Source organism: Anopheles stephensi, chromosome 2 (assembly GCF_013141755.1).
Source record: "Anopheles stephensi strain Indian chromosome 2, UCI_ANSTEP_V1.0, whole genome shotgun sequence".
In the NCBI taxonomy this organism is placed as follows: Eukaryota; Metazoa; Arthropoda; class Insecta; order Diptera; family Culicidae; genus Anopheles; species Anopheles stephensi.
In genome coordinates, this window is record NC_050202.1 from 89,046,780 (window position 1) to 89,068,409 (window position 21,630).

General features: G+C 47.3%; 1 protein-coding gene across 10 annotated transcripts in view; it reads left to right on the top strand.

The window, feature by feature from the left end:
• The window catches only part of LOC118505144 (tensin-1), a 151,558-nt gene that overhangs the window by 59,961 nt on the left and 69,967 nt on the right, over positions 1–21,630 (top strand). For 3 of the 10 annotated variants that reach the window (XM_036040507.1, XM_036040508.1, XM_036040509.1), the window contains exons 2-3: positions 12,136–12,359; positions 16,159–17,076. The exons of the other annotated variants lie outside the window; for them this stretch is intronic. In XM_036040507.1, coding sequence (XP_035896400.1) covers positions 12,348–12,359; positions 16,159–17,076 — 930 coding nt within the window. In that variant the 5' untranslated portion in view covers positions 12,136–12,347. The remainder of the gene's footprint in view (positions 1–12,135; positions 12,360–16,158; positions 17,077–21,630) is intronic. 10 annotated transcript variants of the gene reach the window in all.

The window sequence follows — 21,630 nt, forward strand, 5'->3', positions numbered from 1 at the left end:
AAATCGTGTTTCGGCGCGAAGGAAGTGCGCGAACCCTTTTCTGACAAGGCGTCGACAGCCGGTTATGACAGCTGGTGATTAATTGCGTCAGTTAGCGTCAGGCCGCGATTGATGAAATGTGCGTGCGCGTACGAGTGGTTGTGTCTTTCTTTCGTTTTGGGTGCATATTTTCCATTCTTTCCGCAAACAGACAGCGCGCCGGCTACTGAAGCTATGTCGGGAGCCCGCCCAAAAAGGGTGAAAGTTCACTTTCGCAAAAGCCATGCCCTGCCGATCGCGGGTGCCTGGAGATACTACTCACCATCAGACATCAAGATGCCGAACGAAAATGATGACGAAAAGTAGCGCAAGCCGTTATCATAGCCCGAAAAGCCCCGATTCAAAGCCTCAAACAAGGGAGCTGGGAAGCGGTAAAAAGAAAGTAAAAACACACCGATCATCGAAAGTGATCGAGAGCGATCGGGCCGGCCGGGGCCGGGAAGCAGCATCGGGGACGCTTATGATGTTTATGTTGAGCCAACAACATATCGCGGGTATCGATCCGCCGAAGCATCCCACCCACCTGAACTGTTGTCCTCCATTCGGCGACGCGTTGTCGCGTGCGTGGGCTGCTCCAGAGCTCCGGGTCAGCGTTTGGGGTTGTGGACAGTTTCGAAACCAAGATCGCTATCCCCCAAAAAGGCAGGCGTTCGATAATCATAATACAGAAAACCACCCGTCTACCGATCGACTTTGCACGGGTGTGTGATCGTTGTTTGTCGACGAGCGCGAGATTAGCTCCGAGATGGGTGCGAGGTTTCGTATGTCTGCCCTTCCGAATGGTGTTAAATTTCGGATTTCAAACACTCGGGCATTGATTTTAATGACGCTTAGTTCTATCGCCTCAAGCAGCCATTTTTTCTCCCCTATCTGCTACCTCTGAATGCACTTTTGCGTCCGGCGAAAACGGCCAAACGGAACGCATCGGAGCACCGAATAAATTTGAAGTCCACCTTCTCGCTGGGGATGTTCTATTTTTATCGCCCACAAATCGCGGCCACTTCTAGCTGTCGGACAAGTAATGCCAACGTGTATTTGTGACAAGCGAAACACACACGCCTTGTAAGCACGTGTTTGATTATCGAGCCGTCAGCTTGGCCAAAGGTGTGTAAAACATGCACACTGGCTGTACAAGCTGCTGTATTGGTTTTTATTTCATTGTAAAATGTACCGTGGAGTGTGGTTTTTGTTGAAACAAACTGCATACCTTTGGTTCAGATGTCTAAACTTGGGTGTATAGACGCTCAAACCGCCACGTCACCATAAATCATCTTTTTTTCTTCTTCATGTTGCACTCTTGGTGTAGCCTCCAAGCGACGGGGCCCTTTTGTGCCAAGAGTATGTACGTGTGTGTGTGTGTAATAAAATAAAGATGCTTCCTAGAACGAGACTATTGGCACGGTGCGTTTGCTTCCCGGGTTGAGCCGTTCTGGGCCTTACACCTTACCTGAACCCTCTCGGCACGCTCGCGCACGTGAGCAAGGTGCCAACTGATCAAGGTGCCCCAAAACGGGCCGAGGATGCAAAAAAGCAACAACAAAAAAAACACGCAACCCGGCACCGTCAAACGAGAGTGACAAAGTCATGTCGGTACTGTGGTCTGACCCGTAATGGGCACGCACCGCCCAACCGTCTCGACGATTTCCTTCACCGAGACGCGGCTTTCGCGGGCGGCACCACTTTCATGTGTGTGGCGCGTCGTGGTGAACTTTGGATAAAAACTGCACCACAGCACACACGCCCGTCCGGCAGACAACCGTTGACAAATCGATGCGTTCTGGTCGCCAGTTCCTGGTGCTGCGACTCGTGTGATTCTAAGACCTTTCGGGCGATCCGCGCTTGGCTGTTTGGGCCTAACCAGAGCTCAGTAATGCTAATTAAAACTAGAAACTGGTGGTACTGATTGACCCAGAAAAGCGAGCGGACCTATTAAGAGATTGGCGATGGTAAGGTTCAGCTGTCTATTTCACACCAAACGAGCGCCTCGTACACATCACATCACTCGCCCAGCGTGGTGAGGACACGTTCAATAGATAACAATACTTTTCGGTAGATGATGCAAGAGCCGGTACACTGGGTCCGAAATGGTTGATAACGATGAGGTTCCAAAAACTCGAACATATTGCGATAAGGTTGTGCTTGATGCTAGAGAGTCTTCCAACGACGACTTCTTTCCGTTCGGTTCGGTGTTGGCTGGCTCTCCGCTAGTCGTACAATTCTATTCCAAGGTGAACCTACAACTTCCGCCCGCAAATAATCATGGTAGCCCTTAGCTTTCTTAGGGAAGGAAGCAACCATAGCAGAACTATTGGAGAACCGCGACTCACCAAATCGAAACAGTCGGCGTGTGAAGTCCGCGGTGGAGTGCGAGAAACAAGTTTCCAAATCAATTAACAACCCGCGCCCGCACACCTTACCCGACTGGCGGCATCCGGCCTCCGCTGGCGTTTGGGCGTTTGTGAGCGTGTAGTTAAAATAGGAGAAAATCAAAAGTCCTTATCGAATCGTTGGTGAGTTGAGGTTTTTCAGATCTCTTTTTTGTTCCTGCCTCGATAGTGTTAGTTTCAAGGTTCATTAAAGTATGATTAACGAAATTGCTCTTATTATCTTGGATTTACCTGAAGGAACCGATCATGGTGTAACCTTTGGCTGTAGCTGTGTGAGCATGCTGGAATGAGAACTCTTTCTGTTTTATTCAGTCGGCTGTTCTATTCATGTTAGGAACCAGCTTCAACTCTACCTACAAAAAAAATCCTTCACCAGGTTTAACATCAACAAACAAGCCCTAGAAATAGTAACAATCCCTGAAATAATAGTAAACTCCACGTTTTTTCCCCCGCTTTCTTAAGTACGGCACTTCATCGTGACGCCCTCTGCAGCATCTGGCTAACGGCAGTGCAGGCCACTTGTAACCATCAACTGCACCAGATAACTTGTTTTCTGCTGCTCGTCAACGCGGGGCACGAAAGCACCTCGGCTGAAGTTGCATTTGCCGACCCGGGCCACGCGCCGTTCGCCCAAAGGTCCAACAGGGCCAAAGAACTTTTAATCACAATGTTTATCGTGTGCTGCACAGCTCAAGATTTGGAGACGCCAGTCGCTCCTTGAATGCCGCCAGAAACGGTGTGGAGTACAAAAAAACGAGGACGCCGTCAGACTGCACAGGTTGGATGCAGCAGAATGTTGGATAGGTTTTGCGGATATGTTTACAGTGGCACATAAATTATGTATGGTTGAATTTTGCTGCTGCTGGTGCTTCCGTATTCACGGCATTCTGTGTGAGTGGTGCAAAGCATTTCGTACGAGGCATGCGTACGTTGAAACACCGTCTGTCTGGCTCAAGTGCTGACCACTCGGAAGTGCACCAGACTGTAATGGAGCAATGAAGAGGAGCATATACCAGAGAGCGAGAGAGAGAGGGAGAGAGAGCAGCACCGAATGTAGGTTATGTTTAGATCGCACCCAACAATCATAGTTCCGGGATCATCCAGCAACATGCCACCGCTCCATCTTGGTGTGTTTTCGAAACGGAGGCACGTTTTGGACGAGGAAAAATCTGATCGTACCGGAAAAACATATACCGCCGTTTTTGTCAGTTATGAGGTCCGGGAAAAATGGTTTCAAGTTACCAAACCGCTGGCGGCGTGAATAATGATCGATGGTCTGGTATCTGGTATGCGGCGTGTAGGAGGAAAAGTGCACATCACCGTTGCCTCGGGATGGAGTGAAAATCCTATTCGACGGTTCTACCGATTCCAACCCACCAGTAAGGAACGTCAATTTCTCCATCACCCACACACGGAACAGGCCCTCCCATTAGACCGTCCTCGGGGCACAATCGCGTGATGGTTGACGCGTGAGTTGGAGCGAAGAATTGTGGCACGCTTCCAGACACAATTTGCATTCGATCGCGCAAAACGAGTATTGCACCGAGTGCCAAAGGGGTGGCATTCGCGAGATTTTTCGGAACACCAATAGCTGCAGGATGCAGTTTTCACTTAATTGCAATCCAACAGGCATTCGGCGGATGAAATGGCGCGTGCTGTCGAGCTGCCCTTTGGCCTCGTTTGGCGGCCGAGCGTTGGAATTCGTTTCATTCTGTAATAATTTTAGTGCTTTGCATGGGCACGATTCAATGGGCACGATTTTTGGGTACGTTTTTACTGGGCGAGGACGACGGCAACCTCCTTGACATCTCTCCAATCTAGCTGCTACTGTTTGGACAATGGTTACAAGCGAGTGTGTGTGTTTTTTTTGCTTGTCCGTTGCCACCGTGAAGACCGTGAGGAGCATAAGAGGCTGCCGGCATGTGCTGTTGACTTTCCCAACTTCTTGTAAACACACACTCCGCTAGGTCACTCGTATTTGTTATACACTCGTCCGGGAACTCTCGCGATGAGGTGGTTGAGCTGATGACCGAAACCAAGCAACAACCACAACAAAAAAACCTTCCATACGGTAGAGTTGATGAATGTGATGTTGGCGACGAAATTGTTGGTAGTTAATGTCGTCGTCATCATCACGTCAACCCTTGTCAGCTTTCCGAATCATTGGAGGGAAGAGGGTCCGAGTTATCCGAGGAGTTAGCCTCATGATTTGTTTGACTATTTTTGTATTTTACACATCACTCTCCTGCTGGCTGAAACGAGTCTGGCTGGATGTCTATGCTCACTGGCCACGGAATGGGACTCCGTTCCCACTTGTCTCCGAAAAAGCTCTCCACTCCAGCAGCAGCCGGATAAGAAAAGCTCTCATTTTAATTAATCTCAAGGACGACCACCGACAGCAAACCCACAGCCTGCTGTCTCGTGGTCGTGGTGACGAATGCGGCGCTTGTTTTCGCAGCTGGTTCCGTCGACCAGGTCGGTGCCGTCCGTGGGTCGTGAAATTATTCACCCGAAAACGCCTTACAGCTCCGTCGATCAGCTTCGCGCGGTGGAACGCTTGCATGGTGAAGCAGTTGACAGCTCACGATACTGCAACAAAATAATGCGAACACAGCGGGAAGGGAACTCGGGACTAGGGAGAGAGAGAGAAGGAATTTCTGACCCTTACGGTTGAAACGAGCTCATTAGTGTGTGGTGGATAAGGGTTGGGTTGGAAGTTACCTGGCTGGTTTTTGGACGCCGTGTAACAAGTGGCGCTCGATCGAACGGGCTGTTTGATTGACTTTTGTTCGTCAGGTTTCTTGGAGGAGAGATTTAATCCTGCTGAGGGTAAGTATTAGCCAGAACAAGTTAGTTATGATAATCGGAACATGAGTTTACGCTCCACCCTCGAGTCATTGGGTGGAAAACTATTCAACTCGTTTCAAATTAGACGAGGTTTTTGATGCTTAAAGAGGCGTATCAAGCGGAAATAGTTCCTTACAATCATTCCACTAACTTGCCTCGTTATATGGTTCAGTTCCCCCGGTCGGAAGACGCAGATTTCCATGAATGATTCTTGAAGGTCTGATGCTCACCACGTGAAAAAAGTAGCCCGCCTCCACAACTACCGGGGTCGCCCAATTAGCAATAATTTTGTTACGCCCAATTGATGGTGCAAATATAATCCAGCCGAATGATTGACAGTCGGATGACAGCTTGACAGGTGTTTCTGGAGGTAAATGGATTTTCAAAACAAACCACCAGGGGCTAGGTTGATGATACGGTTCGGAGGGAGTGTTGCTTTCGAACGGAAAGCTGATGATTAACCATCCATCCGTCCGTCACATCCGTTTGCTGATGTTCTGCAGTTCCAAGGACGGTTTAACACTTTCGATAATATTTTTGACACATTCCGTCTCGTTAGAAATCAAACACATTAATCAAATGTCCTCTAACAGTGGTATTTTTTGGAGGAACTTCTTCCAGTGGACGATACTGTCACAAAAAAAAAAAAATAGCAACCACGTGAAAGAATGTCCCAGTCGCTAAGCCACCGGAGCAAAAGTGCCGCATAAAGCTAGACAGCAGATAAGATCACCATTACGAGACCCAACCGCAAGCAGTGATGGTGATGCGGACTTAATTTAATTAAGACCATCCTTTGCACGCGATGCTTTGTACCCAGTTGCTCGCTTTCCCAGCCGCTTTCGTGGCTCGCAAGTCACCTTGCCAGAACGCGTCTCTTACGGCGCAAACCCTTGGCAAAAGGTGGCAAATATTTGCCACCGTGGGGCAATCGCCGGAGAGGATAGTTTAATTATTTGCTTCTTGATAGCCGTGTGCGCTGGACGGATATGGGGAGGGGGTTCAAGCATTTTATAGGTGCCTTTTGGCGCAATGAAGTGGGTTTTGTGTAGAAAAAGAGGGGGAATTTTTTCTGGTGTTTGTTTGCCGGTGTGATAAGAACCCTTGCTCTTTTTGAAGACATTAGTAAGGGACTCGAAGCTGCCCGTAATGGTTGGTAAGGGTACTTCAAGTTTTCTTCATCGTTAGAATGTGGTCATTTTTTGGGGAGACTTTGCTGTGGGAGACTGAATTCAAGGTAAACAGAGTAACAGTTTTGATCAATTTGTAAAGTGTAGAACGAAGACACCGGATATCTTTTATAATTATTGGAGGAGACCTTGGGGAGTAATATTATTCTCTGGAATGGACTATCTCCCAAATTAGTTTATATAGTTATGACTTATGCTGTTATTTCTAATACGCGTTTGAACAGATAAGCTTTGTTGTTAGTTGATCTCAATTACTGGACCTTCTACGGAAGCAAAGATCTCAAGAATCATGTCCTACAAGACATTATGGGACTTTAATCGTATTCTGAAGTGGACAACTTCAGATTGCCTTCAATTCAATCTAGCAGCCAGAATGAGTCAAGTACATTACATCATCAGAATGACATCAGGCGACCCACAATATTCTTTCATGTTGTCCACAAGGCCAGAAGAGACGCGATAGTGTAAGGCAACACCGTTTAGATAACTGTTCCTGTAGATAATGCTGCAGCAAACTGTTCAGATTTTATCTGCAGGATAAGTTACCCAAACCACAAGCAATCTTCAAGAATAGCTCTCAACAAATCGCTGAGACTGACCTACATACAGCAAAGCCTGAACAGATGCATCTCTAGATCTCACGCTTTACACTATCGAGGGATTGTTTTAACAATTAGCTCTTTAATGGATGAGCCTTTGTAAGATAATCTTCAATCTCTCGTGGCATCAGCTGCAATGGCAGCATTTAAACCAGCAGCGAACTTCCCATTGCTAAAGCCCTTCCTGAAAAAAAAACAAAACAACTCAGTTGGCCACAGGAAGAGAGCGTTACCTGCCTGACCAAGTTAACCTAAAACGACAGCTCCAAACGCTACCCCGACTAAGGGCAAAGCCGGTCCGCATCACAGTTATTTGCGTGCCAGATTGTGATTAATAATTGAAGCCTTTATCAATGGCTGGGTCTCGCGTACCTTCCGCAGCGGAGACCTATTTTCGCCGTTACTTCCCTTTTTAGAGGGCTTCCGGAAACCCGTTTTTTTCGTCCCAGCCACACTGCACCGTTGTTGGTTGAAGTCGTGAAGCCATAAGTTCTGCAAAGCAAGCAGTGTGAGGTTGGTCGGTGTGGTACGCTAGCTAACCAGCAACCGTGCTCGGGAAGTTTCGGGATGATCTTCGCCCAACAAGAGAGAGAGAGAGAAGAGGCAAATGAACTTTAATAATACCGAATTATTAATGATCATCAATTTCAAAATAAATAAAGAGATCCGTTTGTTTTCGGTTCGCGAGCTTCACGATGGCGTGGTGGAGTGCGCGTTCGAGCAAACGATGGCAATTTTATGGTTCCGTTCCGAGCGGGTGGCATCGCCCTGGAGTTTCTTCAAGGGTTGAAGTATCATTTGGTAAATGCAAACAGCGCTTCGCCCACCCCCCTACTTCACCTCGCATCAGCTCCAGTTCCCCCAGGCTCCCCGACTCCCTATCTCAATTAGAATCTTACTCAATAAATTTCACCACAGCGCGTTCGTTCAACGGGTTGGCATTGGCCTGCTGTTACTTTCGTGCTGATGCAGCACAACTGCGATGCTGGCTCCAATGTTGCCGATTGAAGCCTTGTGCCCCTCGAGTCACTTCTCGCCATGACTTCGTTTGCAGGAAAGGCATCAGCAAGGCTTCTTCTCAGGAGAGAAAGGTTTCAGCGGCTGCTTGACTTCATTTCGTTTAATCTTACCTACGCGATGGACGACCCAGGAGGCGCGAGGGTTCCACAAAATGAAAACAAATCAAATTAAAACGTTCACACATCAAACGGACGGTACCCAGCGAACGATGCGCATGGATGGGGAATTTTCGTTCGGCGATGTTGTTGTGTGCAAACATTTCGCTTGGAAGCTGGGCGCTTTTTCCCAGACGACCGGTCTGCGCCTCGGGTCGACACCCGGCGGCACATTGTTTACAAACAAATCGGCGGTTTTGTGCGATCGCGATTGATGATCGGCGGTAGAATGATCGGGCGATCTTAACACAACGGGCTGCTGCTCTTGTCGGTCGATCGCTCGGAACAGAAGCCCACGCGGGGTCATGCTTTTGCAGCCTAAGGTAATTCAAGCTCTCTTCCGCCGGGCTTCTGTCCACGCAGCACGTGTAATTGGCTAATCGGTCGGTAGGCGATCTATCTCCATCGTCGTCCCGCGGCCTGGAGAAGATACCGCGCGCAGGATTCGCGCTTATTTACTGCAGCCATAGGTACGTGACGTTTCGTAATGCGGCTTACAGCTGTCATACGGCTGGTGATGGTGGATTGCGGTTTGTAATCGTACCTTGGTGCGGAGATGCGGCTGCGGTCCAGACATTACGGCTACTATGGGGCCAGTTTTTGGACGAGGCCCGTTGCCTCCGTACGGGCGAAGCGGTGACACCGGTGTGGCTTCCATCACGCCCGACACAAATTGGTCCATAAAAATGAGAACGTGAGATAGTGGATTTCGTGCCTAGTGTCTAGTAATTAGCTGAAGTATTTCACCTCACCATCACATGGGTCGTCCCACCACCAAGGATGGTGATCGTCGTCGACGGCAGTATGTCGTTCACCCGGGCTGTAGTTGGCTTAAGAAGTGCAACTACGTCGCTAAATCTTGACTGCTAGCACTCTCCCGGCCCGGCAGCACTTATCACGATGACAAACAGCTCATCGATGTGCTGCAAATGTCGCGCTCAGTTTGTCTGATTTAATTTGTGTCGTGAGCATGGTTGTCACCGCTATCCAGCTGTCATTCGGCGAGCGTGATAAAGTGTACACAGTGTTCCCGGCTGTTCCGGTTCATTTTCACCTCACAACCACTTTCATTTGCGTTGAGCTGTCAGACATTGCGGGTTGTACGAAGGCAACCACCACCATCACTGATTAATGGAATACGGTTGAATCTGAAGATCACGCCGATTGCTAAAGAATGGCAAAGAAAGTGCAATGTCACAACTGTACCGCCCATACAAAACAATCACTTACATTGATCGTCGGCAAGGACCTTAAGACTCGCCGATAATAATATCCGTTTTAATTGCGCAAGTACCTCGTTGTGGAGTCGACCGATCGCTTAAACACATGTGGCAAACTCAATTGCCATTGCATTGGCCGATCAACAAGTGTTGCCGCCTGGCAGGATATAATGCTCTGTACACACGTCACCGCCATTGTAATTCATCTGACCTCCCGAGTGACCTTTCGAGATCGGGTTACGATCGTTTACGCCCACAGGCGTAAGCGGACTCATCCTCTGGCATGTTTGAAATATCAATTAATACACCGCACTTACGTGTTGCGTTGTATCGATTGCATCGATATGCAAAGTCTACGGGCTAATTGGATTCGGCTGTCAGTTTTTTGGAGTTTCTCTTTTAATTTCCCGCACATACGGAAGATTGATGCTTGCACGATGATAATTTCAAGTTGACGAAGCTGACGGGTACTTGCTCGAGTGACATCATTCATCTAGCGCTACTTGTTGCTGCTACTGCGTGTACGCGCAATCGTCGCGGTCCCGCCAGTGCGTTAGATGAGTTTACGATGACTTCACGCACTCCCCATTGGATGCTCCGAAATGGTACAGATTAGTGTGTCTAATTGCAAACTATAACTCGGTTTTCGTTTTCGGCTGGTAGTTTTATTAATCTTGAAGGTCTACCAGACCGTGTAGGTGATCCACACAGCAGGATGGCAAAGATCCGTCCGTCATCCATGCGAACCATTCGTGTGTGTGTGTGTGTGGAATGTGAAGTTAATAATCGTTCAGGCGAAGCGGCTTACTACGCCTTTCGCAGTGGTTGGCCGCCATGATGTAACAGGCACTCGTATTCATTACACTAAGCCACCCGTGCCGCCTCCGTACGATCGTATCGCGCTGTAAGCAGAGTGGAGCTACTTTTTTCGTTTGATTAGTCGTTTGCCGCCGCCATGTATGATGCTGTTTTATGACCGTTCTCATTCATCGAAGCGAAGCAGCAACTGTGTGCGAGAGTGTTGTGTTGAGAATCAGAAGAGTAACAGGTTGGTGACGTGATCGCCCGATCGGCTGTTCTGAACCGTACTGGAAAATTGTGGAGAGATACAGAACTCTTTGAAGTATTACTTTGCAAATGTTTGATTAAGAGCGGTTGTCTTTACAGTTGGATATCTTTACCCAACAGATTGACAGCAGCGCGTGGAGCTCCACGGTGAAGTTCGTCGAAGGCTATATTTCATGCTTCTTTATTTCGCTGCTAAGCCCTCGCTTCTAACTCGTCCGAGGCGCCTGAGATCCATTTCACCTACTTAATTTAATCTCACCAAATAAATTGGTGCAGCTTGTGAAAATCTCCCGCCGATTGGAGTTTTTTTTTTTTTGTTCCTGATGTACGGAAACAAAGCGCACACGGTGGTTTTGCACCTAAAAATAACCTCCCCAAAATGGAACGACGATGACGACGACGGGGACGGCTATGTAACGACGGAAATTAGACGTGCGCGGGACAACGCGCATATCTTTGGCCAGCCATCGGAAGCGTTTCGTACGCGTCTGCCTAAATTTAGATTCATTCGACACATTTAGCCGGTATGTGGGAATGGGCCAACGTTGGAGATGGAGAGCCGGGAAAAAAGGGTACAACTTTTACGATTCACCGGGCTAGTGATGCTGCGCTGTCGTAGGATTCCGTTGAGAACGGAGAACTAATAATCGCCCCGTGATACGGCGATCCAATTTCAATATTTTACTGCAAAGGTGTTGCTTCTCGAACGCACGCATACAGCCACAATCTCACACAATAATGTGTGTACGAAATGACAAACAAAATGAAACATTTCACCCGACTGCGGTAAAAGTGGCACTCTCATAAAACCATCAGTCAACACAGTAAACACCCACTTTGGGTCATTTCGGGCCTGAGGACCGACCTCCTGTAGCCGGCAGCGAGCTGTGGCCAACAGTGATACAAAAACAATCCACGTTCGGAGGTGATCTTACAAACGATCTGAGATTAGTGTGGCAGGGGTGGGAAGGCGTTCGTCGCTTAAGCAGCCGTTGTCTTCCTTCCTGCCATGGGAGAAATCGAGCCGACTTCCGAGCTGGAGACAGAAGAACGGTAGAAAGCAAAGCCATACAAACTCCCTCTAAACGGTGCTCCAAACCCTGACAAATCACGGTGCACAGTAGTAAAGGTAAGGGACAGAAACGAAGGTGGACAAACACAGCGAACCCGCGTTTGATGAATTTACAAGTTGACAGTATCCATTACTGATGCTAATCGATCGAGGCAAATTAGGGACATTTTTTGTGTGTGTGCTTCTCTCTCTCTTTCTCCCTATCTCTCGCTTTGTGTATTTTATAACGGCTTTGAGTCATGGTGAAAAAAAAACCATCCCCTTCAGAATGCGGAAATCTCGTTAAAACCCACTCGCGTTTGTGCCTCCCACATGCATTCGAGAGCCGCGTGTCGAGTGCCTGCAATTGCAACAAAACAAAAGCGCGAAATTGGCTCCACAGCGCGCCTAACAGTGTCTAGTGATTCGGTGTGTTTCTTGTGGTGTGGTTTGTGGAATTGTTGCTAAATCTGCTTAACTAGACGAGTGAAACCGTTAACGGGCAATAAGGTGTGAAGTGTAGTTTATTGATTCGATTGGTTTCTCTTTCCGCTAACAGCTATTCGTGCTTGTGATTAGTGACTAGTGTCTCTGTGTGTATGTGCCTAAAACCGAGCTGAAACTATTATTCGCTTCCCCTACGCCAGAGTGTGCCAGCAAAGTAGTGAAGTGAGTGTGTGTGTGGTTAAGTGTCATTTTCCCGTCCATGAAAATGTTGCCTTCGAAAGACTATCAGTGTAGTGACAGTTGTGATATTGCCTGCTAAAAATAATGGATGTTTCGGTAAGTATGTGAGCCATTTGGGACGCGGGAAAGAAATTAGCGGGTCCTTTGAGTCACTTAAAAAATGTTCTGTACTCTCGGTGCGTCAACTTTGTGACCGCAATCCATCTTCCTAACAAACAAAACCTTTAAACCACTATCCAAACACCGAGCACCGATCGGTTAATGTCATATGGGATTTATAGTTTACATCGGAGCCGTCCACACCGGGCACTACATCAAAACCGTAGCTTACTTCTTTGGGCAAAGCCAAGCCGGCTCATCAATCATGTTTAATGCACACACACACACACACGCACACTTGCGATCGGCTTATCAGAACCGAGGGACCACCAGATATGCATTCTCGGCTGGTTTCTTATTTTCTTGCATTGCAGGGTTTCCACAATGGGTTTCGATCAAGTTTAGGATGATGTCTAAGACTTTAAATTGCATAGAATCAGTAGCTCTTTATCGACTTGATTCATGATTATTTTCTATTTCAATTTCAATCAATTCTGGACAGATATCTATCAATTCTGTCATTGGCTTAGATCCAATTTTGGACATATTCCAAGAATAAATTCTATGATGACTTCCGTCAGGTTTTGTATGTTTCTCTTCTCCGGTTCGTTATCCGTGCAAGCTAATATGTAACTAGCCAAAGTCAAGAAGTCTGATTTTGTTTTCAAATTGAAGATCTTTAAAAATTTTAAACAACTAGTCTGTCAATTGCATAAGATAATTTTGGTTGATTGTTTTAAATTGCTAAGAGCGTTACAGATCCAGGAGACAAATTTGATTTTCCTAAATGGAGACGTCATCGACCACATTAAACAAAATTCAGTAATGGTTCAAACTGTACTTCTTCGTCTCAAAAACCCTGCATTAGAGGCGCAAAAAGAAAAACATTTTTCTGAGACTCGCCCCTTGCGAGTTCTTCGGATTGTAAAGATAAAGTAATAAATTGTAGTCTGTGAGAGGAGCCACTAAGTACTACTGCACTCATTTTTCATATCTTCAATTTTGATGACAAATGTCTCGAGTGCTAGTTACGGAAACTCGAAGGAAAATTTGATTCATTCCCTTCCACGATTTTCCTTCCAGAACTGTTTCTCTCTATCTCTTTCCCTCTCTCTTGTTCCGAACTTTAAAAAAAATGCATCAAAACTCTCCCTCCCAGAAAAGGAAATAGAATCATTTTTATGATAAAGAAAACATTATGCTTTTAAACCGCGTGTGCCTGCGCCCGGGCAGGCCCCCCCAGCTTGGGTTTGGTTGAAGGAAACAAGACAACAAAAAAAGCAGACACAGGAAACCTACAAATTTATTAACTTCACACTTTGTTTCAACAAGTTAATTCTTCGCCGCCGCACCATCCCAACCCTTGGCAGCGGCACGCGAGACAGCTACACAGATGAACACAGACGAAAACAAGATAAAAGGAAACTTTTAAATGCTGTGTCTCGCGGTCTCAGTGAATGCCTAGCAGCGAGCAAGTTTTGGATTCGTTTTTTGTGTGTGCGTGTGTATTTTCCCCCTGAGCTGGTGGAGGGTTTGGGATGGAAGGAGAGGCAGGATTGCATTATTTGTAATGCGTGGTACACATAGCCAGTAAAGTGCATAAATTCTGGGTTATGCGCAGATGCGCTTTTCGTCGGGGTCGGGTGTGTACGTTTGTAATTCTCGAGCATGTCGATGCGCTGACGGGTATGAAATGCATCCCCGTTGGATCGGATGGGGAAAAGCAAGGAGGGAGGGAAAAAAGGCAGATAATAATAATGTCGGTAATATGTTTACATTCGGAGGAGGCTTTTTTTCTTTTTTCGAGGAAGATAAATATTGTTCATTCACTTTTCGATGCATCTGCGACTGGATGCGGGGTTGTTGGAGGGCGGGAACGGAGGCATGTACAATTTTCGAATCTTTTGGTGTGTGTGTGTGTGTGCGTTGGACGCCGGACGTTATTCTACCTTTCCTGTGGGGTCAAAAGGCAACGATCATCGCTTCCGACGATGGTGACGATGATGTTGATTTCTTTACGATCCCCCGACTGTATCTTCTTTCGGTGGTCTGGGCGATCGTTACAGCCGCGCCAGATCTCGATCGGGGGTGTCTTGCGCCCGGGTGGTTACGCTTAATCGTCGGAAATCTTTTAAATTTTCGTTCTAAAAATACAAGAAATCGTTCGTGAATAGTCGAACGTGTGAGGCCTCGCATGGAGTAGGCCTGAGCACAAGAGCTTGCTCATCTGCTTCCGTTATTAGTTGTGGGGAGTTTTCTTCCCCACTCGCACGATTTGATAAAACCTAACCGTACCGCAGCATGGAGCGATGTAAAACATTACCAAAACAGGCACGTCATGAATGGTCGCGGGCCTGTGTCATGACAGCGCAACAAGCTTTCCTTCCCGAAACGGTCAATTAGCAATTATTAAACGATGTTACTTAACGGCGTTAAAGATGGTCATTTTGTGTGCGAGTTCGGTTTGCAATCACGCAAACGTGCTCACCGGTGACTAGAGTCGTCTCCCGATGTGGGTAAGTCACGTTAGTGTGCAGCAGTTGCATTCGTGCGTTATGTTAGAAAATTATACCTCGCCATCGGAGGCAGCCTTCTGAACTTTACCTAAAATCGATAATCGGCCATCGCAATCGGTGGTGTCTGGAGGCGTTTTGGATGGATGGTGGGTAACATACGTACTGTGCCGTGTAAGTTGAGCCTCCGACGAGATCTACTCGTGAGAAAGAAAGGGCTGCGGTGTTCCCTTGCCGGATGGAATCACGATAAAAAGTGACGCCGGGGTGAGTGCATCCCACAAGACGAAGAAAATTGTGTCTTGTTTCGAAAGCAAACTCCAAAAGCCATTAAGTAAAGTATTTTTCTTTCCTGTTGCCCCACTCGCGCACCCCTGTGTGTGGACATTTCACTTGAGGATGTGAATTCTTTTTACGCGCCGCATCCCGGAATGCATCGCGTAGGGCCGTGCAACGCAGGAACGCTGCATAAGAAAATGATACATGTTCAGGGGAAAAAAATGCGAGTCGTGCGTGTGGTCAGCGTAGTTAAAAATGTACTAAACGATGGGAAATGCATTCGAACGGAGAGATGCTTTGCTTAAATTGGCACATTTTATTGAGGACGTTGGTGAGCGTGAAGGCAGCGAGACAGGGCACGATTTTAACTGCAAGATAACACGCTGCTTTCATCGAGTGTTCATCGGACATTTCATTGAGCCCTCAGACATTAACTCCACTCAATCGAATTAGTACGTTGGATAAGCCTGTTCAGCACATGGACACAATCTTACATCAAGCATGCAATTAATTACGATGTTTTGAAGCAACGCTTGAGGCACACAATAAAGTTCTTCAGCTGCTGCAAGCGAATAATCTGGATCTTTGTTTCTTGATTGAGACAGCTCACCCATGAGCTCATCTGTCCTGTCTTAAAGATAGTGTCACATAGCGTCGTACACAGCTTAGGTCTAATCTAGTCACAGACGGCGAACAAACACACACACAAATCACGTCGGTGGGTCAAAGGGAACGTATGCGACTCTCGGGCGCACATTCGTAATGCACCTAAAGGCCTCGCAAATCCCGTCCTTGATAATGGGACTAGAAGCCCCGAACGGTAGACACCCGGTTGTCGCTTATCACCGTAAGCATGGGATTTGTGGTTCATCTGCAATCTTCCTTCAGCTACAACGTCACATCGCCGAGTACAGAACATTTTTTTCCCTCATGTGGATCCACTAAAACCTTTCGATAGCGCCTCACACTAATAAACACAAATTTCTTCCGCCATTTTTTTCCAGCGCAAGGCGCGGTATACGGATACCTCGTACCTTATCTTCCAGCAGCTGGACAAGGGTGGCGTATTGTATGCGTTCCCACTGGTCGTGGGTCTAATACAGCGTTCGCCGAAGAAATCATCGCCCAGTAGCGCACCCTCCTCACCGAAACCTCGATGCGACGTCAACGAGGCACTGGTGATCGATAGCCCGGAGGAGTCGATTCTGGGCAAGCACAAGAAGCCCAACAGCTACAAAGCGAAGGATACGCGCAAACCGGCCGGCAGTGGCATTCCGCGCCGTCAGAGTAAAATCGCAGAGAAGCGAAAAAATCGGCGTAGCTTGGAACTGAAAGCGGTCGAGGAGGTATCACGCGAGGAGGAAGAAACCAAAGACGATGAGGACAATGGGCAGGAGGATGAAACGAAGGTGCAGGTCTGTGATATATCCGGCCGTGGGGCGATTGGGTCCACCAGCGCGTCCACCAACCAGCCACGGACATTCAGTGTCATCAGCAGTGACGAGCCGGACAGTGTGCAGAAGGACATACAGGTGGCGGTGGACTTCCACCATCGGCCCAACTCGGAGGTGGAACCGTTCCGATCGAGTCTGATCGAAGCGAACAATAACGATCTACGGTGTAAAACGGCCAACGAACCTGACCGGTGTCGAGATTCGGACGTAGAATCCGTCAGTACCCTTACACCGAGCATTGGCCCGGGGACGGATGGACGGGGCGAGGATGGGACGAAGGTGCCGGAACCAGCCGGACCGCAGCGAATGTTAGCGCCCGGTGTACAAATCCGGCGTAAACAGTATCCGTACGAACCGTGCTATCTGGTCGGGTCGGAGTTCAGTGACACGAGCGATTTCACTGATACTGCCAGCAGCGTCGCCAGTGACCTAGATGAGACCGAGTATGCTCGGGTTGAGCTGCGTAAGGTACGTGTGCTTGTGTGTGTGTTCATGGAGTAAGGTATCTGTGGACGACGGGTTACCAGTCGGATCAAGTTACAAGTTAGCGTTTGTTTACCTTTCGCCAGGGGTATTGTAAAAGCCCGGCGACAAGGTGGCTTGTAGGGTGGCCATGTTCTTCGCAGTGATATCGAAGGTTTGCTGCTCCCCAATCAATCCGAGAAGCTTTAAATTGAAACATTGCACTGACATCGGGTTGACAGTTCGACTTTACTACTTGCTTGCTCAGGGCAACCGGGAGCTGATAGAATTCCCATGTCCTAAACAAAACAGAGCTCCAACGGGGTGCGGTCAACGGCCACACGCGATTGATAAGCCATTTTTTACGGTACCCCGTTCTAGAGTCCGTATCGAACGGTCCGCCATTCGTCCTTCCAGCATTAGAACGAGCATCGTAAAAGGGAGGGTTTGTTTTTGTTCAAATCTTTCAAACAGATTGAAATTGAGCGGCTATCAAGTGACACATGACGACGACGACGCCCCCTTTGATGGACAGTTCTCGGACAATTTATTGCCGCGCTTCAGCATTCACTCAACGCACCGTGGAAGATTGATCCATCGCCGTGTGATGGGGTTTTATGGTGGCCGAAATTAAGCGTTAAAGTGTTTCCACGAAATAGAAGGTCGTGCGGGTGGTCGGTGGTGGAGTTGGGTTGATGTAATTCCTTCCCTTACGCGCCAGCGATGTGATGGAAAACTCGAACTGACCACAAGTGGACCCTTTCAAGTTTATATTGTGTGCATTAAGACATCTTCGTCTGCACGATGGCTCATTTGTTACTGTTGAGAATGGACATCCATTTGTTGATGGTGGACGACGAAGAATGTAATTCGATACACTAGAATCGATTGTTTTGTTCGACTCTATCTATCGACTCTGTCTATCTGTGTGTGTCTGTGTGTAAGATTGAAAATATATTGTGTGATGAAATCGAGAAGAACATAATGTCGGTTGATGCGTTCAATAAACTGTGATAAAAAATGAAATTAATGAAGCATTCAAAGCATGCAGTTGTAGATTCCGTTTCCTCGGTGGAATGAGCTGCATCGAAACGCTTAAATGTGTGAAGCGTTTCTACTGACAGTTATTTCCTACAGATGGCGCTGTACCGATAGAAACGCTTTGTAGGTGTGTCTTGGATAAATATTTAGTCGTTGAACGGTGAGCTTGCAGTAACGCTCTTTTTTGTGATTTTTTATGTTCAAAACTGATTGAAACATATATTAAATAGCATGAGTTTTTCTTCTTTATTATTTAACAAACATCCTGTGCCTCCATTCAATTTTTCTAAGTTTGACGAAAATATTTTCAAATAAATAAAACTACTAGACACCTTAGCTGCATGATTTGATTTGTCTTAAACTTAGCCTCGATGCATCCATTTTTATTCATTCTCTTTTACCGCCAATGAAAAGCCACTCACTCGCATTATGATTCGCATTATGAACGGTTTTTCCTCCCATCCCACCCAAAGCATCGATTGATTTCACAGACCCATTAAATCGGGCCTCGGCGTGATGCCAACCGACCGATAGCGGACCGAAACATTGTACATATTAGCGGGACATCCTTTCTTCTGCGCGCCATCAACCCGGTGGGTGTAATTTTGTGCCCGATTTTCCACCCACCGATACTAAACTTAAATTAAATTGTCTTCACCGTACGGTGCGCCGTTTTGCGGTGCAACCTTGCGGCACTTTAACCGTCTTCCGTCTTCATCGTGGAAAATTTATCTGAAATTAATCACTTTCCTTCAACCGACTTTTCTAAGCGCTTAAAGGAAGGTAGTGCCGGCAAGGTATTGTTGCACGATTTTCTTCGTTGAAGGTACGGCACACGGGCATAGCGCACGTTCGGTGGTGGTCATCGGCTAGCCTTGGGCTTGACCATTCACTGACCGACTGGCCCACTCATGAGGTCTTAGAAACTGCTGAGGGATAAAACGAGCCGATCTGCCCGTATCGAGCCCCCTCGAAGGGAGATCTACATTCCAAGCGTCCTTATTCCCAACTCTCTCTCTCTCGAACTCTGATAACAATCTAGCCTACAACATGAAGCGGAAACGCATCTCATTGCAAGTCTTGTCCGAACATGAAAAAGCAGACGATCATAGCAGCAGGCAGAGTAAAAAGCATTAGCACAGCATCCAAGGGTTAGGAGCGGGCGAGCGGGCGAAACCAGATGTGGGAAAACACCATCCACAACCAACTCCCAAAAAAAACGCCTGTTTGTTTTCCATGCCAGCCGGAACGAACGATGGCGCGGACATTAAAAGGCATCTCGCAGCATGTTTGCCTGGGCCGTGGTAGGGCCGGAACAAATCGATCACTAGTTTGGGTGAGAAGACCACCATCACCACCCATCGTACTCTGTGTGTGCATTATTGTGCTCGGTTTGTTCTTGCTCTGCGAGCGTGTGTGTGTGTGAGTGTGTGTGTGAGTGTCTGTCCAACAAGCATGTAGTTGTATTTTTATGTTTTAATCTCACGGCTCACAGTTGTAGGATCAATAAAACCAAGCAAATGGTCAGCGGAAGGGGTGTAGGGTGAGACGAACTGGAGGTAACCGAGGAGCGGAAAGAGTTATGTAAACAATGGATTGCTCAAAAAAACATTGGATATGAGTGTGATTGAAGGAATGTATTTTTGTATGGGATTTCACCAAATATTTCTATCGGGAGAAGCCTATCGAGTACGCTAGAACTGGTCAGTCTGCTGGACGGAGCAGAGCGACTTATGTCTGACGCAAGTTATTTTACGGACAAATATTTTCACTGCTAAAAATATTCTCCCCGCGCTTTGAAGCATATTACGGGCTCAATCAAACGTGTCTATTAATAAAGGTTTCATCATGCACAATCTTAACTGGTTGATGGGATAGTTTGGAGATTGTCTTTAAAGCTCAAAAAGGTTGAGTTAACGCCTTCCCATATCAACACCCAGGTGTGTGATAATTGAAGGAGCGTCTGTTGTTTTGGACGATGCCAAAAACGAGTTTCTGTTTGCTGTGGAACCCAACCCCGTGGAACCCAACCCCTTAAAAGCTACCCATTTGTAATTTACATCTATTATTCAAATCGAAGTCGAGTCTGTTCGCTTTGACAATTGTTTGCGTCCGAAAGAAGATTGAGCTGGTGATGAGATTCTCGAAAGTTTGTCTACACGGTGATGGTGTGAACCGATCGCCAATCGCAAGAAAATGGTCAATTCATTCCACCGAAGGACACCCGGGTTGTTTCGTTTAATAACCCGTTTCCTAGAGATTATAGCTTGATGGCTAAAGTTTTGCTCCCATTGATCCGGTAGTCATCACAACAAATAGCCGTGTCGTTGGTCGATAGCTATCGGCGATGTTTTGTGATTTAATCATGCACAAAAACACACGCTTTCTTCTTCTCGTCGGCTACCAGTCTCACCGTTTCAACCATTATCATAGGATCAGGACAGGACAATGCCACTCGTTGCTGTACTCTGGACGTTAAGGACTCTTTATTCAGAGAGATGCCTTTAAATCACTCGAGCAAGCGAGAGCGCACCATCAAAGGCTGGCGAAACGGTTGAATAGCTTAGACGGATTTTAATCTATCCGTGCATCTAGTTTTTTGCAAGCGAATTCCTAACCAACAGATCGATTTCTTCTCCAGGAATCTGTGGCTCTTTGTTGAATGAAGACGCCAGAAGTAAAAAAAAGTTGTGCCCAACCGTTGCTTCTGGTGTTATTGTCTCGTCCCGGTTGATTGTTTCGTTAATAGACTCGTAAATTATATCTGCATGACAGTTTTCCACCCATTCTAGCAGCTGGCAGTTATGCTGGCTTCGCTCCAGGTGGAGCTGATGTATCCTTTCGGAAGCCTTATCGCATCGGCAATTCGCAGCGGGATCAATCGAGGGATCCCCAGGGCGATACCAGTAGCGAATGTAAAATAATATTCCCATCGGGGAGTCTCGAGCGAAGCAGTTGCTGCCCATACTGGAAATGTGACCTTTGAAAGAATGTATCCATTACTTATTGTCTTAAAACTGTGAAACGTCTTCACTGCTCAACAACGTCCCCACCATCGTTCCTGTTGTGCCCGGTTTGATTCGTCATCCCGTATTACTGCAAACAGCGTAGCGACCGCAGGTAAACAGTTTGCACTCTGCAAACGGTGTCAAAAGGTGTACTCACTGTAGAAAACGCTTCATCGCACTAGACCGCCGGACGAACCGAGTCCGTGCGCAGTTTGAAGGATTTAATGTTGTCACCTCGATGACGGTGCAGGCCCGTCAATCTTCGGCTGCATTTTCTGCGCCGCGACCAGGGCCCCCCGTTATTTGCACATATTTCACACAACAATCTGTGTCAGCAGGGTGGAACGAATTGCTTGAATGATAATGCGCGATCGCCTGGTTTAAGAGGCTGGTTAGATTTATGATGTTTATGCGTCCGCAAGTTCTCAACTCGATAGGGCCGTTGTCCGGGGGTGTTGACGTTGTTGTTCGTCTAGCACGATTGCTTTCGTGACCTTTGTACCGTGGCTCA